Source organism: Diachasmimorpha longicaudata, chromosome 13 (genome assembly GCF_034640455.1).
Source record: "Diachasmimorpha longicaudata isolate KC_UGA_2023 chromosome 13, iyDiaLong2, whole genome shotgun sequence".
NCBI lineage: Eukaryota > Metazoa > Arthropoda > Insecta > Hymenoptera > Braconidae > Diachasmimorpha > Diachasmimorpha longicaudata.
Genome location: NC_087237.1, coordinates 1,475,198 through 1,496,993, shown reverse-complemented (window position 1 = coordinate 1,496,993; position 21,796 = coordinate 1,475,198). Strand labels below are relative to the sequence as shown.

Here is a 21,796-nt window from a genome sequence, read left to right as displayed (position 1 = left end):
GGTATCTGGATACCGGCCAAGCGGGGTGGCTCCGTTCGTACTTGTTCAACTGTACAAATGATCAGCTGTACACAGAATTTTCAAACGGTGAGAGCACCGTTTGAAAATTCTAAAATTCTAAAAAGCTAGGCTGTCATGTAGCGCTGGGTCCACATGTACAACCTAGCTTTTTCTCTCGACAGTTGAATCCCTTCACAGTGGTGCTCTCACCGTCTGAAAATTTTGTGTACAGTTGATCATTTGTACAGTTGAACAAGTACGAACGGAGCCCCCCCGCTTGGCCGATATGCAGATACCCCAGTAGGACTCGTGGCGCCCCGTCTCCTCGGGGGTGAAATCGTGTCGGTAACGTGGAGAAACTGGCGTCAGTCAAACCCCCAGAACTGAGCCTCTACTTTGGTCTATCCTCTTTGATTAACACCTTCAACCTCGGTCACTTCATCACTTCATCCTGAATTGTATCTGTAGGTAAAAAAAATATTGTATTGATTTAGTACTTTTGGAAGATGACAAAGGGATTTACGAATGCGTGCTAGTTATCGTTTTTTCACATATTGTATTCTAGATCTTGGTTAAAAGGTAAGAAAGAATTTGTTAATTTCATACTCGAGTTTTATTATTTCCCGCCTCCACTTTTTTATAACACTGTGGGGACCCTAGGGTCTGCATTTCGATATTTTCTCCCCGCCAGGCGTTCACCTAACTTAAATCCCAAGTCCTCTACGTGCAAAACAACAATCGTGTTTTGTGAGGAGTGTTGAGTATTTTTTTCATTGAAAAGAGACAAACAAGTCACTGAAACGGGAAAGGGAAATCGAAAATGTGAATCAAGGAATAGCTAAGGACGAGTGAGAAGTCCTTCCTGCTAAGAGGTCGTCAGAGAGCCACCAGCTAAAAGGGTTGGTTGTTCATGTCATTTCGTTGTCATTATTGGAATATTATTCAGAAGAAGAAAAGAGTGGAATCGAGTTTTTTTTGTTCAATCTAAATTTATCTCTTGAAGGATCGATCAAACATTCATTAATAATGCAACAAAAACAACAGACGAGTTATAGAATTTCTATGTAATCATACAATTTATGGTGGAGTTTATGATGCAAGTGATTTATTCTGATTAAGCGGTTCAACAATCCCTTGACTTCTAAATAAAATCCAAACTGTTGGCTTTCTTCCATATTCCTGATGGATACAGGCAGGGAAACGGATAATCGTTTAACGGTCAATCGTTTATAACTCGCCACTGGTGGAGTGAAAATATCATTGAAATGAAAACAATTTTTTTTATTTCAAAAACTCAAAAATGAGATCTGATTTATTCAAATTCCATCGTTTATTCAGCAGATAACGCCGAGCGAATTACGGTCATTCTGTTTCATCCAACTCTTTACTTGCAGGAAAAATGGACGAACCGACAAAGGGTCTTGGTGTTCGCGTCCAGAGGAATAAATCATCGAGACCGTCACTTGATGGAGGATTCGCAGTCCCCCATGCCTCATCATCGAGCAGAAGCTAAAATGGAAAAGCAGAAGAACTTCTAGGTGGTGAACGAGATTTGCGAAGCCAAAAATTGTAACAAGGCGGTTTTATTCGAAGGGAGGAAGAAAAGAGATCTCTGCATGTGGTTTTCAAATGCCAAAAGTGGTCCTTCTACCAAATTTTTGGTTGAGAATAGTAAGTTAATCTAGCAATCCCATATTGTCTTCCCAATTTCATTTCCTACTTTTTTCCTAAACTTTGAATTGCTATTTTCCAATGAGGTTTTCATTTTTTTTCATTTTTTCATTCTAATTCATTAACTTTTGGAAACCTTCGAATTTATTTAAACTATTAATCTTCACAGTTTACACAATGGGAGAAATAAAATTGACAGGCAATTGCCTAAAGGGATCACGTCCAATTCTCTCCTTCGATGAGAACTTCTCCACAAATCCTCTTTACGCCCTCCTGCGAGAGTTGTTCACCCAGATATTTGATGTCTCCAACCACCACCCTAAAAGCAAGCCCTTTTTCGACCACGTCTACACATTCAGCGTCCTGGACAACACGATGTGGCTCAGAAACTAGCAGATCCTGACTGAAGATGGAAGATTGGCAGAGATAGGCCCCAGATTTGTTTTGAACCCAGCGAAAATATTCGCTCAGAGCTTTGGAGGAGAAATCCTCTGGAACAACTCTGGAAGTATCGCCAAGCCGTTAATAAGAAAGCTGGTGGAAAGTCCATAAATTGACTTGAGCAGAAGATGGCACAAAAGGCGAACAAGCCTGAGGTCTCGTACTCGTTTAATCCATTGGATGATATATTCAAAGGAGAACCATTGGTGAAGGCCAAGGAGCTGGAGGTCGGAGAGTCAGAGGAGCCATAGACCAACCAGTGGCCGGGGGAGACGGGTGAGGAAACTGTGTATCCCTTCCAAGGAAAATCTGTAGCCGAGATGAAGGCACTCGAGAAAAAAGCTCTCAGGAACTTGGAAAAAATGGCTAAGAAGTCCACTAGGTCCAAAACACTGGGCTCGAAGGTTACAAAGAGGAAGAAAGGGGAAAAAATCAAATTGGAAAATGAATTTGTTATTTGGGTGGTTGAAAAAAAAAGTGTTTTAGCTTTTTGTCTTGTTTTTTAAGATTATGTCATTCAGGGAATTTTGTCCCCGCCATCTTTGGAGAATTGTTTATATTTTCTTAAGAGTTTAGATCAATTTTTGAGTCCTTGAGGAAATAATGAATTTTAGAACTAAATTCAACTTTGAGATGTATAAAAAAAAATAAAAGGAATTATATTTACGAAAAATGTGAGCATGATTATATAGTTAGCAGGCCAATCATTTATTTTTCAACGTAACTTATTTGTATCGCTTGTGAATTATTCGGGATGATTTAGGAATTAAATTTCATTATTTGGGAATCGATTGTTTATGTATAATTAATTTTTATTTTAGCGATACACATAAGTTACGTTGAAAAATAAATGAGTTGCCTGCTGACTGCATGGTCGTAGTGGTCACGACTTTTTCTGTTTTCCGGGAAAACCAAAGTGAGAAATTTAGATCAGTTTTCGTTATTCGTTAAAATCGGTAACCAGGGTTTAAAGAATCAATTGGAATGGTAACGTTAAAAAAGAAATTTGTATTTAATCAATGAAAAAGCTTAACGGAAGCATATCAGAAATTACTTCCTACCAATTTGTATTTTACGAAATTAAGTCGATTTTCCTATTTCAGTGAGTAATGTTTTCTGTATGTAAGTAGCTGATAATATTTCTTCCATCAAAATCGTTTCGCGATCAGACTCTGAAAATTTGGGTTAATAAAAGAGGAAAATTTAAGGATAAATGAATCCATATTCATCACATCACTAGACACTGCTTTCATCGTTGCTACCTTGGGACTCACCCACGTTCGACCAGACTCTGAAATGACAATCATATAAGCAAAAAATTTTAGACGGCATTCGTAATATATGATTAGTTTAATCAAAGAGGATAGACCAAAGTAGAGGCTCAGTTCTGGGGGTTTGACTGACGCCAGTTTCTCCACGTTACCGACACGATTTCACCCCCGAGGAGACGGGGCGCCACGAGTCCTACTGGGGTATCTGCATATCGGCCAAGCGGGGAGGCTCCGTTCGTACTTGTTCAACTGTACAAATGATCAACTGTACACAGAATTTTTAGACGGTGAGAGCACTGCTGTGTAGGGATTCAACTGTCGAGAGACAAAGCTAGGCTGTACATGTGGACCCAGCGCCACATGTACAGTCTAGCTTTTTAGAATTTTAGAATTTTCAAACGGTGCTCTCACCGTTTGAAAATTCTGTGTACAGTTGATCATTTGTACAGTTGAACAAGTACGAACGGAGCCCCCCCGCTTGGCCGATATGCAGATACCCCAGTAGGACTCGTGGCGCCCCGTCTCCTCGGGGGTGAAATCGTGTCGGTAACGTGGAGAAACTGGCGTCAGTCAAACCCCCAGAACTGAGCCTCTACTTTGGTCTATCCTCTTTGAGTTTAATAATGACTCATTTCTACCATAAATCAAGTCTTCTCTCCAATGAGCATGAACACTTGAAAAACTGGATTCCCCCATCGCCAACCTGTAAAGCAAATGGTGCTTTGAAAGTCATTTGAAGTAAGCTATTATACACCACACAATAACTAGGTTTTTTCAACTTCCTGTAACCATAACACTTCGTCAATGGTGGCAATGATACTCATAAGGGAAAAAAATGCATAGCAACGTTGTGGTGGATCAACATACATCCCTCTAGTATATGTATAGTATCGTATGATTTCCTCCAAATCAGAATGAACTTACTGAAATTTTGATAGGTATTTAACACTAGAACTACCGACGATTGACGTATACCTACTTCTACCGGATGGGTCAAAATGACTTGTTGCTTAAATTACTAGAAAATATTTAAGAAAATACAGCAATTTTTACGTTTTTATATATTTTGTAATTTTATGAACAAAACTTAAATATTATCTTTTCATAATAGTAATATAATAGCAGTAATTTTTTAAATAATTATGCATAAACGTTAAAAACATTTTTTGCAAGTTACATATATTTTAGCAGAACATTTACTACAGACTCGTTTATGGCATATGCCACAAATGTTGTTTGTTTGATTATTAGTACAATGTGCTATTTGACACCGTTTACGTTTCATCGAAATAGGTGTCTGATTTTGCGACGATATAGATGATGATATTCCTTCTACTTGATCTGTACATCTACCAGTTAGTTCTTTGTGGTCAATTGCAAGTTCTTCGGATAACTGGAATAAAAAGTCTTTTCTTGAAATATTTTCTTCTGTCACTTCTTTTTATAATATGCGTGCATTTATTCCGGCACGATCTAAAATATTGTAAAACACTTGTAATGTCCATCTTCGAAATCCAGCTATCACAGAATATTTCCGAGCCATTTGATCCGTAACATCTACGCCAAATTTGGTATTGTTATAAAATGTAATCTTTTCAGGTAAACGGTTTTTCATCTTTTTCAATTTTCACTGACTTATGTTTTGAACTGAGCACTAATGTTTTTTTATTGGGTTTCCTCTTATATATGGCCAGAGTATATTTTTCTGCTTTATAAAATACTGTCGAGAAGCGAGACATGTTATCCGTTTTTGATTTTGCAAGTTTAGGTAGTTCTCTCTTATTTTGTCTTATAGTGCCAACTAGGGAAGTTCTTTTAGTTATTAGTTTTGTTTCCACATTACAACAGAACAGCACCGAAACCTTGTAATTATTTTATAACTACTTACTTGACCGAGACCCTTGACGTATCATAGCAACTACCACAATAATGGAGTCGCCAAACTGTAATTGACTCCGAAATGTCAGAAGACAAAAGCACGATGCACTCTCTCCTTTTGAATAAACATGTTGAAGATTAACGATACAACCAAATATCACAGGGAAGATGTGCCGGGCCAATGACGAGAGATCTACCAATCAACAAGTAGGGAACATTAAACGGCTGCGCAGGCATTCTGAATATTCGAACGGCGTTGAGGGAAGCTTTTCCCTTCAAGCGCCGATTACAGCAGATTCGCCCACGATTCAAAAATTCATTTCTCCCCCTCTAATTGAGATGAAGAAACGAAACCAACGTCATTCGATTGCTCATTGCACGCGCGCCCTGTCCTACGGAATGTTACAGCTGCAAAATGAGTTCTCTCCTCATTGGCCCTGCACATCTCCCCTACGATCTCTGTGTAGAGTGGACGATTATCAGGGCCCCTGGGTGGCAGATAATTCTTTTTTACACATAAAGCGATTAGCATGCCAATAATCATGATAATAATATGTTAATAATATAAAAGTGAGTAAGAATACATAAATACTGTTGGTGAAAAACGTCAAGGGTTGTTTGACCTCCCTCAATTGTCAGTCTTTGGAGTGACATAGAAATTATCGTATTTACACTTAAATACAGAGCATATTATCTTACTTAATATTGTATTCATCGTTCTCTTATTGCGACTAAATACTACAATACATATATAATAACATGGCAATTTTTTTTAGATCATAATTATGCGAACAACTGGAAAAGCGAGACAAAAATAGAAAGAGAATTTTCTAAAGGCTCACGATAATATCCATAATGGAAGGAGCTGATGATTTTTTTTTAATCGTTCGTATAATAATATATCTTTCTCAGTCTTTCAATTGCGTAATAAGGACGTAAAAAAATTACCGTCTAATTTGCAAACAATTGAAAGACAAACGGAGAGAGAAAAATATGTTATGAGAAGGAATATTTGGAAAATTTTCATTGTTGAAATTGTTGTGAGTCTTTGGAAAATCCTCTGTCTGTTTTATCTCTCGCACTCTCAATTGATGGCATAATTAATATTTTTAAAAAATTTCCATCTAATAATGAGAACGATTGAAAGAGGGCCACAAAGATAAAAATAGATGATTATAAGAAATAGTGGAAAAATTTGGTTCGGTCTCTCAATTCTGACAATTATTACGAGGTTTTCGCAATTTCTCTCTCTGATCCTCTCCCACAGTTTTTCCTCACCGTCACTTATCGTTGCTCTCTCCCTCTCACCTTGTCTCACCCGCGCTCTATGTCATTCTCCTTGCTTTTCCCCCTTTTTCTCCCTACCTCGCTCCGACCCTTCACCTTATCTCTCACTTGCTTCCCCTCGACCCCTCCCTCTATTTCGTCCTCCCACTCTAGATGTACCCCTTTCACCCCAGCTCCAACTGAAGTGATTCCACCGAAAAAAAAAAATGTGTTCGACCTCGTCTAAACCCCACTTTGGCATGTGGCCCTGGGCTTCTGCCAATTCTGCGGTTACTGACAGTCTGATAGCCGGAATCCAGCTTCATGCCTCGACTTTAAAATATCAGGGCGTAAAATCCCCACAAAAATAAATTAATTAATTTATCATTACATGGTATTTGTAGATGAAAAATTTATATGAAAAATATACTAGATGCTATTGAGGCAGCCGGACCTTAAATTGTTTTCCATATAAAATAATATACATAGAATATTATATACATATTATTGTACATAGAAAATAATTTAAATAATAACGCATTCCGCGCATCCTATTTGTATTTCCCGCCTCGAATGTGAACATATGACAATGATATTGAGAAATGAAGAAAAAGTCTTACGCATGTAATTAAAGGCAGGGAGAGAGATTTTGAGTCACACGAGCGCACTGGTTTCCAGGAATAAAGAACAACGAGCATTCGATAGTTATGAGCCACCGTTGCGTCTACTAGTCGATTGTTATTTATTTTATTTATTATCATTATTATTTACAAGCTATCTCCACATTCCATAGAAAAATATGCACAATTTTCTGAATCCAATAGATTAACTTATTTCGCTGCTACTGTCATCACTGCTTCCAGAATATGCCCCTAATAACGCCAAGCCATTCGTGCTAATGCCGTCGACACTATGCGAGTTGCTTGAATTATCATTCTGTCTATTTGGTGATGTAAAAGGCTTCAAATCCTTATTATCATGTCGACCAACAACAATTCCTAGACATGTTTTTTTTTTCATTAAATGTTCGCTTCTATTTTGAGGTGCAGTAGAAACAGCGGACCAACTCAACGAGGTACCTTCTCCTACCGAAGATGATGTTAAGGTGCTAGGCTTCGTCATGTCACCCTGTATCATTGAACTGGCTTTACCGTCTGATGTTTCACCGGAATTGACGGTTGTAGTTAATTCACAGGAACTGTGGAGCCTCTTCGGTCGAATGGAAGGATCATCAGGGTCGTCCAGCTCAATGATTTCCTCTTCTAAAACATGACCAATTAATCTCTTTTTACTGAAGATGGATTGAACCAATTCCTCGTCCAATTTCTCTTGCTCTTTGATCGTTCTTTGTCTAGCGATGGCGGTGTTGTACTGCTCCAACATCTCGTCGTAATTGATCGTCTGCTGTCGCCTGTTGAGGTCCTTCAATTCCTCCAAAGACTCGAGTAATTCTAATTCCTGTTTGGATTGGTGTGTTCTCTTTTCCAATAACTTCATGGGATTGGTTGCCTCCTCTTCCTTTTCCTCATCCTCCTCCCTCTGTGCTTGCTCCTCCGCTAATTTCAATGCCATGAAGTTCCTCGTAGCTCCTGCCTCGATCTCATAATCAGTGTTTTTTGGATCTGTCTTGAAGGATATCTCCTGCAGACATCTTGTGCATTTTATGTAGAATCTGTATATCCTAATACCGAGGTAATCGTCACCGTCGACGTCCTCTTTGCGGGCATTGAATTTTTTTCCTTTGTAAATGTATTCACCGCACGTTTTACATCTCATGTTGAAGGGAGCCATTAGACGTACTGTATATTGACGATTTTTGGCAAGTTTCATGCGAGGTATCTTCGACGGATCAAAATCCGGGGGATAATATTTCTGTAAAATAATAATGTCAATGGGTTAATAATACCATTCACAGATGCAAACAAAATGGAAAACTTATTATAAGGATTTTTAAGATTATTTTAGGATTTTTAGGCGTCGTCAGGGACAATAAAAAAACATAGGGAATAATTTATGCAACAGAATCCATATGAGTGTTGTTATTATTATGTCTCTACCAATTTCTTTGATGATAACTTTCCAGATGGCAGCAATAGTAATGTCAAAGTAGGCTAAACAATTTCAGAAAAGATGGTTCATTCTGTTGGATTCCGGGGTTTCCTCCGGGTTAAAAATTCACATTTTTATATTTCCGGATTTCGGAAATATTCATTTCTTTGTTGCTGTGGGACATTTCCTTTATGTTATAACAAAAAAGGGGTTGCGCCAGAGGGACTTTCTTATTGCGAGATTTTCTCAAAATACTTGTGATGACCAGAGAAGGCGAAGAAAGAAAAGTCCAAGGGTTAACGGTGGAAGGAGAACTTATATTTCCCTCTGGAGAGGAGTTTAATGTGGACCTCACCAGTAAGGTTTAGTCGGTTCATTGTAAGTCTTCGTTCAGTAAAGTACCTCGTTACTGTATAGAGTCTTATAATTTTTAATAATCATTCTCAGCCGTAAAAATACTCAAAGTGTTTATTTATTTCGACGTTCATAATCCTATGGATTCGCCCACAACTTTTATGACGGGAAAAATGGCATCTGACAACTTTTCAAAAATTGTGTGATGTCCATTCATGACCGTTGCACAAACTTCACAAGGGCTTGTACCTCAGAATTAACCTGATTTTCAATATTGTACCAACCACCAACTCTTGCTACTTAATAAACACAATGAGCAAATGTAACATATTATAATAAACACCTCGATAAAAGTTGTGTGCGTTGCACTTATCAATATTGTATAACTTTCATAAGTAGCTTTAGTTCAGAATGACTCCCCTTCTGACAGTTGTCCATGAATCCCTGCTACTTGATGATGACAGTGGTGAGCAATGAAAAGCATTTTACCAGACAACAATCAAACGACCGACGCTAGTCGACAGAAGTGATGTGGCCATTACTTTACCCGTTCTTGTTATTTTTTTTTTTTTCAATTTCAACTCATTTGATTGGTAGTTTGCCTCCGAATAGATCCGCATGAATTCAGTTCCGAAAATGAAAAGGTATCACATATTCGTGATGTGAGTTAGTTGTGGTATTAACATTCGGGGATATTCAACCTAATAGTAACATGAAACAACTGCACCCAATCAACGTCTGATGCAAATTACTGAGTATAGAACACTGAAAAGATTTTAAAAATGGCAAATGGTTATATCACGTGATTTTTGTGGCAATGGGTATACATTTTTTTATAACTTTCCAATGAGTATTTTGAAAAAAAAAAAAAAATGAAATCTGCTAAGTTGTTCATGAGGTATTTAAGGAAATACATTGATGCAAAAAGGAGTTATATCTATTATTTGTTAAGTTATGGTATTCACGACGAGATGTGAATATTTCGACCGATATAGATTGGACTTACTGAGACGAGTACTTAAAGAAAAAATGAAATTCTTGCAATGGTTTTTGAGATATTGAAGAGAAACGAAATTTACTAGACCTATTGAGCTGTGCTATGATAAGTTGAAAATTCAGATTTTTACCTACAAATTTTACTATATTTTTTTCTGATTTTCTCAAAATTAATCGCCAAAATTACGAATTTCCCAACACACACACACGCGCGCTCACAGACATGATATAAAAACATCCTTTTTTTCACCTTTCATAGCATTTCTAGATAATTTGCAAGTGAAAGTAGAGAATTGAAAAACCGGTAAAATGCAACGCACTCATTCAAAAGCAAAAGGAATAGATTTAAAAATGAAAACGGTTGTATCACTGATTTTGAGTAACTTGTGACTTTTGCGTCCATTCCCTTGCAATTTCTTATCTTTAAAGCCGCTCTACTGATCATCAAGTGCACCCCACCCCCTCCAAGTCCACTAACAGTACGCATCTAGATTTGGCGGTCGAATGGAGATAGGCAGAGTAGTTAATTAGAACTACCACTTTGTTAGCGATAATTGTATCATATATTGAATTTACATTAGTGGTACAGTTGATTACAGTTAATTCTATGAAAGGTGAAACAATTTTTTTTGAAAATTTTCAAGGGTGAGTTTTTAATCCGCCTTATCTCAAAAATGGGGGTGTTTTCCGGAAAATATACTGCGATACAGATGGGCATAGATGATGGCCAATTAAGCCCGTCATACCTATCTCCGGTCCGAAGGGATGGGGTGCAGATAATCAAAATATCGGGTACAATGTTTTGTCACCACAATTTCTCACATTCATCTCACTTGGATTCGAATTTCACTGAACCTTACTTCCAAGATAATTCAGCGTATTTTAATACATTCACAAAACCCCATTAGCATGAAAAAAAAATATGCAAATTTTTAAAACCTGGATGTTAAGGGGTTATTCTCATGTGAACGCCTATATTTTACCACTTTTTCGGAATTTTTTTTTTATGCGACAACAAACTTCAATCATGTTGATTTTTCAATATATTTTTATTTGTATTTTGAAATATACGAAAAAAATTTTTTTTTTCATTTTTTACATTTTTAAGATATATTTTTTTAAAGTCAAATAGTCCCCAACAAAAAAATGTAGTTCACTGGTCAAGGTGATAGCGGCTGTTGATGTTGTCTGACATAAAAAAATCGAATGGATTATTATTCAGTAGATCTGTGGCTATCGTCCCTACCAAATATAATCAATTTCATTAAAAACAAAAAAAAATATCGAACTTCAAAAAAAAAATCACGAAAATCTCCTTCTTTTTCGTTACAAATCGTTTAAGAAAAATATGAAGATATTGTCGAAAATAAACAATTGTGGTAGGGACGATAACTATAAATGAGTAGAAGAACATATGTAAATTTTAAAGCAATCGGTTGAATACTTTTTCTTGTAGGACCTTGACCGTTTCAGAAAATGATGATTCGAGAAAAACGCGTTTAAAGTTGAAAGCCTGGTAGACAATCGCTTACGACACGTCGGCGACTATGAGCTGTAACTTATCAAATACTATGAATTTCGGTCTGAATTTTTCACAGCATGTTTTCAATAGGTTTTACTGTCAAAATATAAAAAAAAAAAAAATCGATTTTTTGAAGTGCTCACATGAGAATAACCCCTTAAAATTGCCATAGTGGAGTTCATAGCTTTGGTGTAGATGATGAAATGGCTAATATAAGGTATCAGGTTGCCGAGCTCAATGAGCCCTATGACATGTTCCCGTGGGTCAAATTTTAATAAGTGGAAAAGTGTCATTTTTTAAGTGTCACACAACGTGAAAAATGGAAACAACCGCCAATAAGTTGATGGAAATTTTTACACGTGGCATTTATCATATACTATTTGGAAGGATAATAAATTCTCTACAAAATGATAGACGGATGGTCCAGCGAGTCCATTGAAAAACATTAAAATCTCCAAACTTGAATTTTCAAGTACAGTGAAAAAATTGATTTCTGCGTTTATAGATGAAGTGAATTGAAGTGTCATGAAAAGATGAAAAATGAAGAGAATTCGATAAGTCGAGTGCCATTTTGAAGGTCACATATTGAGCTTTCCAATGAGTATGCAACATGTATGCCTCATACCACTCACGGATCGTTTAGGTATAGGGACTTCCCAAGAACTTTCATTTACGTCAGACAAAAACCACATTTCCGTTATCATGAAAAATTAAGAAAAAATTCAGATGATTATCAGATTCTCTAATTGAAAGAATTTTATGTTAAAATTGTGAATATCATCAATAAGGAGAATGAACCTTTATACATTCTCCAGGAGAATAATTAAATGCTTTTAACAAAATACAAAAGAATAGAAAATGAAGAATTGTATAAATTTTGTTGAGAATATTGTTCCATGCTTTGAATCGAATTCTGATTTTAGGTCCAACTGAAAGCAGAAGTCTGTCGAATCGTATTCAATGAATACATATTTCAATCAGTCCAGCTGAAGTACATTGCGACGAACATTTTGAGAGATGAAATATTGAAAAGGGTGAGGTATTTTCATATAAAGTGGAAAATCTCATGAACTAATTATGCGATTTAGTCAGTCTTCAATACCGAACATTTCACTGGCAAGAGAAACTTTTATGCCAAATTTGAAATTGATGAATGTATTTTTCGCAACAATATTGTGCTGTTTTTTGGACAAAACATATACATACTTTGATTGATTGCAACCGAGTACAATGAGACGAATATTGTAGAGGTGCAAAATCTAAATCAATTGCACAGTTTTCGGGATATTTCTGAAAACTGGTTCAGAACGAAATAGAAATTTATAAAAGACGACTGGACCAATCAAACTGAACTTTGGCACAGACTTAGCCCTTAGCAATACCTGTGATTTGACGAAATTTGATCTCACTCGGAGGAACTTTAGCCGTTTATTCCTGTAATTTTCTGTAAGAGTGGGCGAAGTTGATGATGTGCAATTTTATATTGTTACCTTTCAGATGAATTCTACATCATTTCTAAGCAAAATTATAAAATGCCTGAATCAGAGGATTATAAAGTGAAGAAGCAGGGCAGGAAATGTTATTTTTATACGCTGTCGAAAAGATAAAAATGGACGGTTATAATCCTCTTAATCCTTGTTCAAAATTTCAGACATTTCACGTAGATAAAATTGAGTAAAAAAAAGGTTTGAAAAATCATAATTTCACAACCCCTTCTATTGCTCCCTAATTAGTGAATAAAAATGCAATGAACGACGTACATATCATTATTTTAGGTACCATTCACGCATTTTCAACTCATAAAAAAACTACTAATCCTTCTTTATTAGGGAATTATTTACTCATTAGGTAAATAAAATTAAGTAAATTAGGGGTTAGGGGTTAGGTTATTAGGTAAATTAGGGGTTTTCTTCGCTGCGGGGACAGTTAAATAATCAATTAGATATGCGATAACAATGCTGTTGCGTCCAATACAACCAAGATACTAATGAAACTGGTAGATAATGTAATGTGACGACGTTGTATTGAATCTCAATTTACTGCCTTATGGTATACACCGTGATTCTAACCTCGCTTCGCTCAGATAAATCACGGTTTATTAGGCCCAATGACATGAAAGAAGGAAATGCACAATGCAATGGTCACATGACTTCTGTCAAATAGACTCCCATCTTATTTGTTTAAAAAAATTCTCTGCAATTCTGTAAAAAGCGAAAATCGACAATTTTTTTGATTTGTCTTGAAAAAGAGATTTGAGGAATATATTTTCCTACTTATTTGTTTGTTGTTTTGCAAAAATCATATGGGTTTGTAGCATCTCGCTCCATTTATTGTTTGTTACTTTAAAACTGTTGGGTAAATACAGGATTCTCACCGCGATAGAGCATGAAACTCTAAGGAGAGGGTTTTAACTGTTACAGCAAGCAATTCTATTCTTATTAGTTATAAAAATCTATCTGTAAACAATTGACTTCTAATGGCATTTGATTTATCTCTGCATATCAGTATGACGAGAAAATTTCTTGAAATTTTGTGAAAATTTGATTCTGCTATTTGTCGAAATTGGGTTTTCATCACACCAACAAATAATATGTAAAGATTCCCATTTTATTTTATTCATTCCTGTGTTATATCATGCAAACAATTAGAATACAACCTTCAAATTGAACAAATTCATAAAATTTATTGTTCGTTGTACTTACGTTTAATACTTTACGTTCAGACATCTTTCAAGGTAATGTGGTTTCTCTTTTATGGAAATTTGCACTGTCTTGTAGTCAACTAAACAATCAATTCCAGAACTTTGTGAAAAAGCACTCAGTCACGTACAATCTTACCCGTGATAACAAACAAGCGAATTTTCAAGGTTATGTCAGTCACTATACGGGGGGTTAGATACTACTGTATATACTAAAGTCAGCATAAGTTTAAAATCGGGTATAAGCCGAAGTCTTCCCCCTCCCTTCTTCGCGCATGCGTAATTTCAGGATATTACCGCGTTACCCACATGAAGGGAGAAGGGAGGGGAGACTTCGGGTTATACCCGATGTTAAAACTTATGCTGACTTTAGAATACGTGGCAAACAAATTGCCGATTTTGTAAAGATAATTGACTGAATGGTTAGGAAATAATTTGAAAAAATGAAAAAAAGTAATTTTAGAATCCGGGAACACATAATTATTAATAAATAATTCAAAAACCGTTGGACCATTTACTGGGCAACTACTGAGCAAAATGAAAAAAAAAATGTAATGGATGCCAAACTATTTGGAACTAATAGTGATAATATTTTCTCCAATTTGAAAAACTAATATTGTGTGGAAAATTAATTGAAAAAAAATGCAGGGATTCAAACAAAGAGTATAGACTAAATAGAGACTTAGATCTGGGAAGTTAGGCGACCTCACGCCACCGCTAGTAAAAAATCGCAGCGGAGGGAGGCGCTACCGTCGATCTTGGCGAGTGCGGATGAGCCACCCAAAAATTTGCCTGTTCATTATAACAATATCTCTCCCTTCCTAATCAACATTAAGGAACGAAACTAATGCTGCCCCAAGAAGAATCAAACTCTTCTTGATCAACTCCATTTTCATCTCTTAATGTCAAAACAGGAAAAGGGAAATCCACGAGGAAAATCGAAAAGCGGCAGCAACCCCAATGCACTCTTGGTGCAGAGACGCCCCAGAACGGAGCTGAGCAGATAGCGCGGGGTGGGGGAATACAAGTAAGTAGGGATGGGTCTAAAATAGGTACAGCCGCAAAGAATGGTACAGGAAGTGGCGGCCATTTTCCCCAGAAGTTTCGGGGGTAGGGCCATCTAGAATCACTGTAGGGAACTAACAAAGAGAATTTCTTTACCTGTTGTGAAAATTACAGATCGGAGAAAGGAATGCGAATGTCCTCTATCATAATTTTGTTGTAACACAAAATTTTTATGTTTTATAGATGGCGATAGTAATCCAATAATCATCTTTCAACGTTCTGTCAAGGGATGCTCAACCTAAAATACTAACGAGAATGTGCATGGAAACTACATGCCCCGTTTTTTTCAAATAATTAATTAATTGTTAATGAATTAATTTATTGTATCGATGATGGTTATTCACTCTTTGAACTTAATCAGATATTTTTTTCGCAGGGCTCTATAATATTTCTTATTGTTACGGTTAATTATATATAATCGAATGAACAACTATTTATTTATTATTTTGTTAAATTTTAAATTCCATCACCGGTAATTTAGGTTGGTCCAATTATATATAATTAACCGTAACAATAAAAAATATTATAGAGCACTGCGAAAAAAATATCTGATTAAGTTCAAAGAGTGAATAACCATCATCGATACAATAAATTAATTCATTAACAATTAATTAATTATTTGAAAAAAACGGGGCATATAGCTTCCATGCACATTCTCGTTAGTATTTTAGGTTGAGCATCCCTTGACAGAACGTTGAAAGATGATTATTGGATTACTATCGCCATCTATAAAACATAAAAATTATGTGTTACAATAAAATTATGATAGAGGACATTCGCATTCTTTTCTCCGATCGGTAATTTTCACAACAGGTAAAGAAATTCTCTTTTTCAGTTCCTTACAGTGATTCTAGATGGCCCTACCCCCGAAACTTCTGGGGAAAATGGCCGCCACTTCCTGTACCATTCTTTGCGGCTGTACCTATTTTAGACCCATCCTCCAATCATACCTTAGTCGCTAGATCTATGATGACGCCTCCTACGGCCGAGGTCATTACTAGCGCTAGTGTAGAGTCACATAAGGCTCCCGGCATCTGAGCATCTACTTTAGTCTATCCTCTGTGGTTATGCATGTGCCATAGTAAATTTTCCAACAATTCAATGAATCAGTAGCACACATTATTATTGAACACATTTCAATCGTCGTCAAAAAAATAACAGTTGAACTGCTAATTTAATTTTAATGCATCCAACATCGGTCAGGTACGTCCATGTGAATCTCCTACTCCACGTAATTACGACTCAGAACTGTATCCCCCACTCCTAAGAATAAACCTAAAAGTTATGCTAACTTGTTAGTATATATTATCTTTGGTTATATTCTTTAAATACATTTGCACCAGGTTGTTCTAATATTTTATCAGACGAAAAATATATGATGTATCATAAAGCAGTAGTGTCTGTTTAATCAATTGCAAAATTAGTTCAACAACATTGTCAAAAAGTTGACGCTTCTCCAATTTTACTCATTGTCTCTGACTGTACGCCATCCACCTTTTTATGGATTCTTCAGGTAAGAAATTTTCTGATAATTACAGGATATACGCATTAGCAATATTACTTTTGTTTGCACAAATAAATAAAAAAAATAAACCAATTAAATTTCTCCAAAGAGGAGAGAGACTGCGACAACCTGGTTACTCGAGAAGGTGAAGAACGGCAGGACGAATTGAACAAAATGTCCCTCTCAGACTCCAAGGAATCCGACAAGAGATTAACTGCTGATTGCTTTGGAAAACATAATCGCAACACTTCAATCAATGAGTAAGTTTTTAACACGAGAAAAAAAGACATTTCAATGTCTGAGATTTCCATTTTTTACTTTTTAAAAAGCTTACTATAATGACACAGAAGTTAGCAGAATAAGATGCACTCCTTTTTATAAGAAAAAATTTTTTTTCCAGATCACCAAATTCTTCGCCTACTCGGAAAGATCCAATGTCTCCAGATTCCAACCACTCAAAATCGAGCTTAGTTAACGATGAAAACGATCAAACTCCAGTTGAAACTAACAGAAGCAGATCTTGTTCACAATTGTCAGTACAAAGTGGTTTAAGCGCCCCAGACCAGCACAATACTTCCCAGTCTCCTGCTCGAAGTGAAAAGTCGAATTCACCAGGTGAGAAGGAGGGTTCACGCTCACTTTCAGGAGTTTCTAAACAGTTCAGGTCACGATCCAATAGCTCTTCACGGTTCAGATCACGCTCTAAGTCTCCTGAATGTAATGAAGGAGCCTCAAGATCAAGAATATCTAGGTCGAGATCAAAAAGCCCTGCAGGGATAGAACGTCAATCTCGAGCCAGATTCAGATCACGTTCGCTATCAAAAGAGAATTCAGTGACGCCAAATCGATCTAGACAAGGCTCAGCAGGTTCTAATCGATCTCGGACAAGTTCTAATGCCTCAAACAGATCGAGATCAGGTACATCATTCGCCAATAGAACGCGAGAGGTTTCAGCAAGCTCTGATAAATCAAAAGCTAATTCTGCCAGTTCAAAGCGATCGAGATCGCGCTCTTTGGTTTCAAACAAATCACGGTCAGGATCGAGACATTCTTCAATCAGCAGAAATTCACGATCTCGTTCAAACTCACGAGGCTCTTCCCGAGCTGGCTCTCCAGGGCTTAGGCGTTCTCATTCTAGATCTAACTCGAGATCCCGGCGGAGCTCTCCAGATACCAGGAATTCAAGAACCAGCTCACGGTTAGGCTCCCCTCACGGCTCACGGGATGGAAATAGATCTAAATCTAGAGAATCGAAACTCGAGTCAGCCAAATCAAGGTCTAGATCACGATCAAGATCTGCCAACTCCAGGTCGAGATCCCGATCCGGTTCTGTTAAGTCGAGGTCCAGATCGCGTTCTGGTTCTACGAAATCCAGACGTTCATCCTCTGGCTCAGTTAAGTCAAGATCGGTATCACCTTCAAAATCTATCGCATCGAGGTCCAGGTCACGTTCGAAATCAGGTTCACGTAAATCCAGGTCTAGATCTCGATCGCGTTCTGTGAAATCGAGATCGAGATCTGGCTCTAGAGCCTCGTCATATTCTCAACCAATATCTAGACGTTCTGTATCAGGTTCCAGATCACGATCACCCTCTAGATCACGTTCAAGATCTAAATCGAGGTCAAAATCGCGATCGAGATCGCGTTCCCGTTCCAGATCAGGGCAGTCCCGTTCTCGTTCACGATCGAAATCGGGTTCGCGAAGGAGTAGCAGAAGTCGCAGTAGAGATTCAACGGAAAATTCACCCGGTGTCAAACGAAAACGAAGAATTTCAGATTCTGATTCAGAAGGCGAAGCTTCAATCAAGGAGAAAAAATCAAAGCATCAAAGTGAAGATTGTGAGGAAGAAAATGAAGAGAAGAAATCTTCTGATGCAGAAAATGAGAATGCGGAGGAAAGAATACTGGGAGATGAGGAGAAGGAAGCGCCGAAACAATCGAGTTTAGTGGACGAAGGTGAAGATTCTGATGAAGGAGTGCGAGATGGTGGTGAGGAGAATGACCACATGTCGGATTTTGATCGGATGTTAGCACGTAAGAAAGAGGAACAAACACGAAGGCGTAAGCGCAAAGACATTGACATTATCAATGACAATGACGATATAATAGCCCAATTATTAGCGGATATGAGAACAGCCTCAGAGGAAGACAGGAAGTTGAATCAGCAGTCGAAACCAGCAACCAACAAAATAGCAATGCTACCGAAAGTTTTGTCTCAGCTTAAGAAACACGATCTTCAGTTGGCTTTCCTCGAGCACAATGTCCTCTCGGTGCTGACTGATTGGCTGGCACCCATGCCAGATCGTTCTCTCCCATCTCTAAGGATTCGCGATAGTTTGCTAAAGCTTTTATGGGAGTTTCCCCGGATCGATCAGGGATCATTAAAGCAATCAGGCATTGGAAAAGCTGTCATGTATCTTTATAAACATCCACGAGAGACTAAAGAGAATAAAGAACGCGCTGGAAAATTGATTAACGAATGGGCGAGGCCGATATTTAATTTATCTGCCGATTTCAAAGCACTCTCCAAGGAGGAGAGGATGCAGAGGGACCTGGAGCAGACGCCAGCCAAGAGGAGAAAATCCGATGAGGCTGACACCGGCCACAAGTCCGACATTAATAAAGCACTAAAGCAGAATGATGCTAAACAACTCAGACCTGGTGATCCAGGATGGGTGGGAAGGGCCCGGGTTCCTAGGCCCTCTAATAAGGATTACGTTGTACGACCTGAGTGGAAGTCTGAGATAGATATCAGTCGCAGTACTAAAAAGCAGATGAATAGATTTGAGCGGCATATGAAGAATTATATGGATAGCAAAAGGATAAAATCAGCTAGACGAGCAGTTGACATTTCTATCGAGGGACGAAAAATGTCATTATAATTCCAACACGCATATTTAGCTGTTCTTCAATCAATTTTACTTCGATGGCTGTTGTGATATCCATTCTACTCATAAATAAATATTTAAAAATATTTCATCTATCTCTTCCATTTCTTATACTAAATCCTTTGTAGGCAATATTATCAATTGGCCAAAAATAATCAAAATCAACAATTATGAAACTTCCATTTATTAATAAAAAAAATTTTTTTCTTATCCGGTGAAAAGGGGTGGATCGAACAAATGCGAGCTCTATAAAAAAGCTTACCAAATCAGGCAAATGTCTAGAGGTCAGATTTTCACCAATTTTTCTCTCACCCTGTTTTACATCCCCACCTTCTTGTAATAATAGTAATAATAATTTATTTTCCTTTTTAGTACAAAAATGTCTATGTCCATACACTATGGCACTCTAGAGGTACCTTTTTATCACGTTATGTAAATAAATAGATATTGATATTCCCTTTGTCCCCTGCAAAATGGTTAGAAGATTTCGACTAGAGTTATGAGTGCACTTTGGTTTCGTTTTTATCACGTCGTCCAGTTGGGCGGGTGCTACTCTGTCTGTCCCTTTCAGGCAGTATCTCTTCACACGTATGGAGTACACTCGTCAGAAACGGTCTTGTCTCTCTAATTCTCTGGCATATAAACATATCTCCATTATTGCATGTCCTGTCAGTCATGCCCGGAGGTCCGTTGTTCAGTGCCATGCCACCGCTCAAAATGTTCCAATGCCTCTGCTACTTCTTTCAGGATGATTTACCTCCCCTCCGGGCATGTTAATATGTGCTCTAGCATTTCTTTCTTCCTTTTACATGCCCTGTATTTCGAGTCTTTGTGTCCTTTACAGGTGTTTTTCCCGGTGCTTCCAGATGTCCTCCTGGTCCATTACCCGTGGAATTATTCTTCTTCTCCAATACTCTTCCTCCTCTTCCAATGTAAATTTGCAAGTGTGATATTGTGGGCAGTAACGTGAGACTGTAGTCTTTGCTCATCATTTCTTTGTGTCCTAGTTTCCTAGCGTCTTCTCGACGGTTTCCAGCTGTGTTTTAATGTCCTCCCAGTTTGTTGCATTCGTCTTTCTTTCAGGATCGTTCAGGAAATCCCAAATCTGGTTTGCTGCACCCGTTGCCTGTGCTGTTAAGTGTCCTTTCCAATGATTTTCCTCATCTGCCTGAGTTTTTCTTGGTGATTCTTTTGACGATTTGCTTCAGGCATCTCTTAGGTCATCTGTCTTTCTGCATTTTCAGTATTTCCAGCATGTATCTGCACTCCCTTTCAAAGATTTCCAGTTTGAGGCTTTTTTTCCTGTTTCCAGTTTCCAGATGTAGTCAGAGGTGTTGGAGCTCAGCCTCATTGCCATCTTCACTGACCTCGATTGTAGCTTTTGGATTGTTTTGCACCCCTTCCAGCCCCAGATTTCCACTCCGCATATGCATGCTGCTTTAGCTAACATGTCGTACAGGTAAAGCCTACTTCTCAGTGTGTCCTTTTGGTCAGTCTCCAGCATGTGTTAACCGCCCTCTACGTCTATCCTACCATTTTCTTCAGGCAGATTTCAAAGCAGTTGTTGGTTGTGAACCAGAAGCCCAGATATTTGAAGGTGTTGACCACCTTCACCTCCTTGCCATTTATGGACCACTTTTCATTCAGCTTGTGTTCCCCTCCCTTTTTGAAGATCATGATCTTGGTTTTGGTTACACCTTGATTCCCACGTTGGGTTCCTTTGAGTATATTTCTGTTACTTTTAACATTTTCGCCAGCTCTAGTGCATTGTGTGCCACCAGTGCGATGTCGTCGGCGTATTCGGGTGTGTAGATCTTTGTCTTACCGATGACGGAACTTCCCGTTTTTGGTTTCTCCCAGGCGTCGCCAATGTGGTCCAGGAAAATACCGAAAAGCAGCAGCTGGCTCAGTGAGCAGTCCTGGCACACCTTCTTCCAGGTCCTGAACTTTTCGAAAATTCCGTAACCCGTGATGATATCGTTCCACGTGTCTTAATATATTGCTTCTATGCGTTGTTGGATTTTTTTTTTGATTCTCACAGGCCTCAGTTTTTCTGTCATTTTTTCCCTATCAACCAGGTCAAAAGCTGCCCTGGAGTGTGTGAAACAGCTGCATAATTTCCCTCCTTTTTTCGTGACCCTTACGTGGGTGAAACGCTGCTTGACTCTCTTGGTTTCTTTTTTTTTCCCAACC

At 37.8% G+C, this 21,796-nt stretch overlaps 3 protein-coding genes and 1 long non-coding RNA gene across 4 annotated transcripts; 3 read left to right on the top strand and 1 right to left on the bottom strand.

Moving 5' to 3' along the window:
• The first annotated feature begins 1,394 nt into the window (after nt 1-1,394).
• Nucleotides 1,395-2,765, top strand: LOC135168923 (ribosome biogenesis protein BRX1 homolog). The gene is given in 3 exon segments (XM_064133546.1): nt 1,395-1,671; nt 1,841-2,173; nt 2,176-2,765. Coding segments are annotated over 3 exon segments (726 nt in total). The 5' UTR covers nt 1,395-1,466; the 3' UTR covers nt 2,364-2,765.
• A 4,487-nt stretch (nt 2,766-7,252) lies between these two features.
• On the bottom strand, nt 7,253-14,385 carry LOC135168921 (splicing factor YJU2-like). Its single transcript, XM_064133544.1, has 2 exons — nt 14,151-14,385; nt 7,253-8,399 (listed from the first exon to the last, which is right to left on the bottom strand). The coding sequence occupies exons 1-2, from the start codon at nt 14,172-14,174 to the stop codon at nt 7,353-7,355; spliced, it is 1,071 nt and encodes a 356-aa protein (XP_063989614.1). The 5' UTR covers nt 14,175-14,385; the 3' UTR covers nt 7,253-7,352.
• On the top strand, nt 11,877-13,195 carry LOC135168924 (uncharacterized). The gene is made up of 3 exons (XR_010300119.1): nt 11,877-12,091; nt 12,372-12,482; nt 12,946-13,195. It is a non-coding gene; the product is annotated as an uncharacterized LOC135168924 (long non-coding RNA).
• Nucleotides 14,386-16,260: 1,875 nt separating the features above from the next.
• On the top strand, nt 16,261-19,687 carry LOC135168747 (IWS1-like protein). Its single transcript, XM_064133239.1, has 4 exons — nt 16,261-16,414; nt 16,636-16,724; nt 16,825-16,975; nt 17,116-19,687. The coding sequence occupies exons 2-4, from the start codon at nt 16,712-16,714 to the stop codon at nt 19,595-19,597; spliced, it is 2,646 nt and encodes an 881-aa protein (XP_063989309.1). The 5' UTR covers nt 16,261-16,414; nt 16,636-16,711; the 3' UTR covers nt 19,598-19,687.
• The last annotated feature ends 2,109 nt before the right edge of the window (nt 19,688-21,796 follow it).

Coding starts and splice junctions, on each gene's coding strand:
- LOC135168921 (XM_064133544.1), bottom strand. CDS start 14,174: ATGTCTGAACGTAAAGTATTAAAC. Junction 8,400..14,150: donor CTGAACGTAAAGTATTAAAC/GTAAGTACAACG, acceptor ATTATTTTACAG/AAATATTATCCCCCGGATTT.
- LOC135168747 (XM_064133239.1), top strand. Junction 16,976..17,115: donor CGCAACACTTCAATCAATGA/GTAAGTTTTTAA, acceptor TTTTTTTTCCAG/ATCACCAAATTCTTCGCCTA.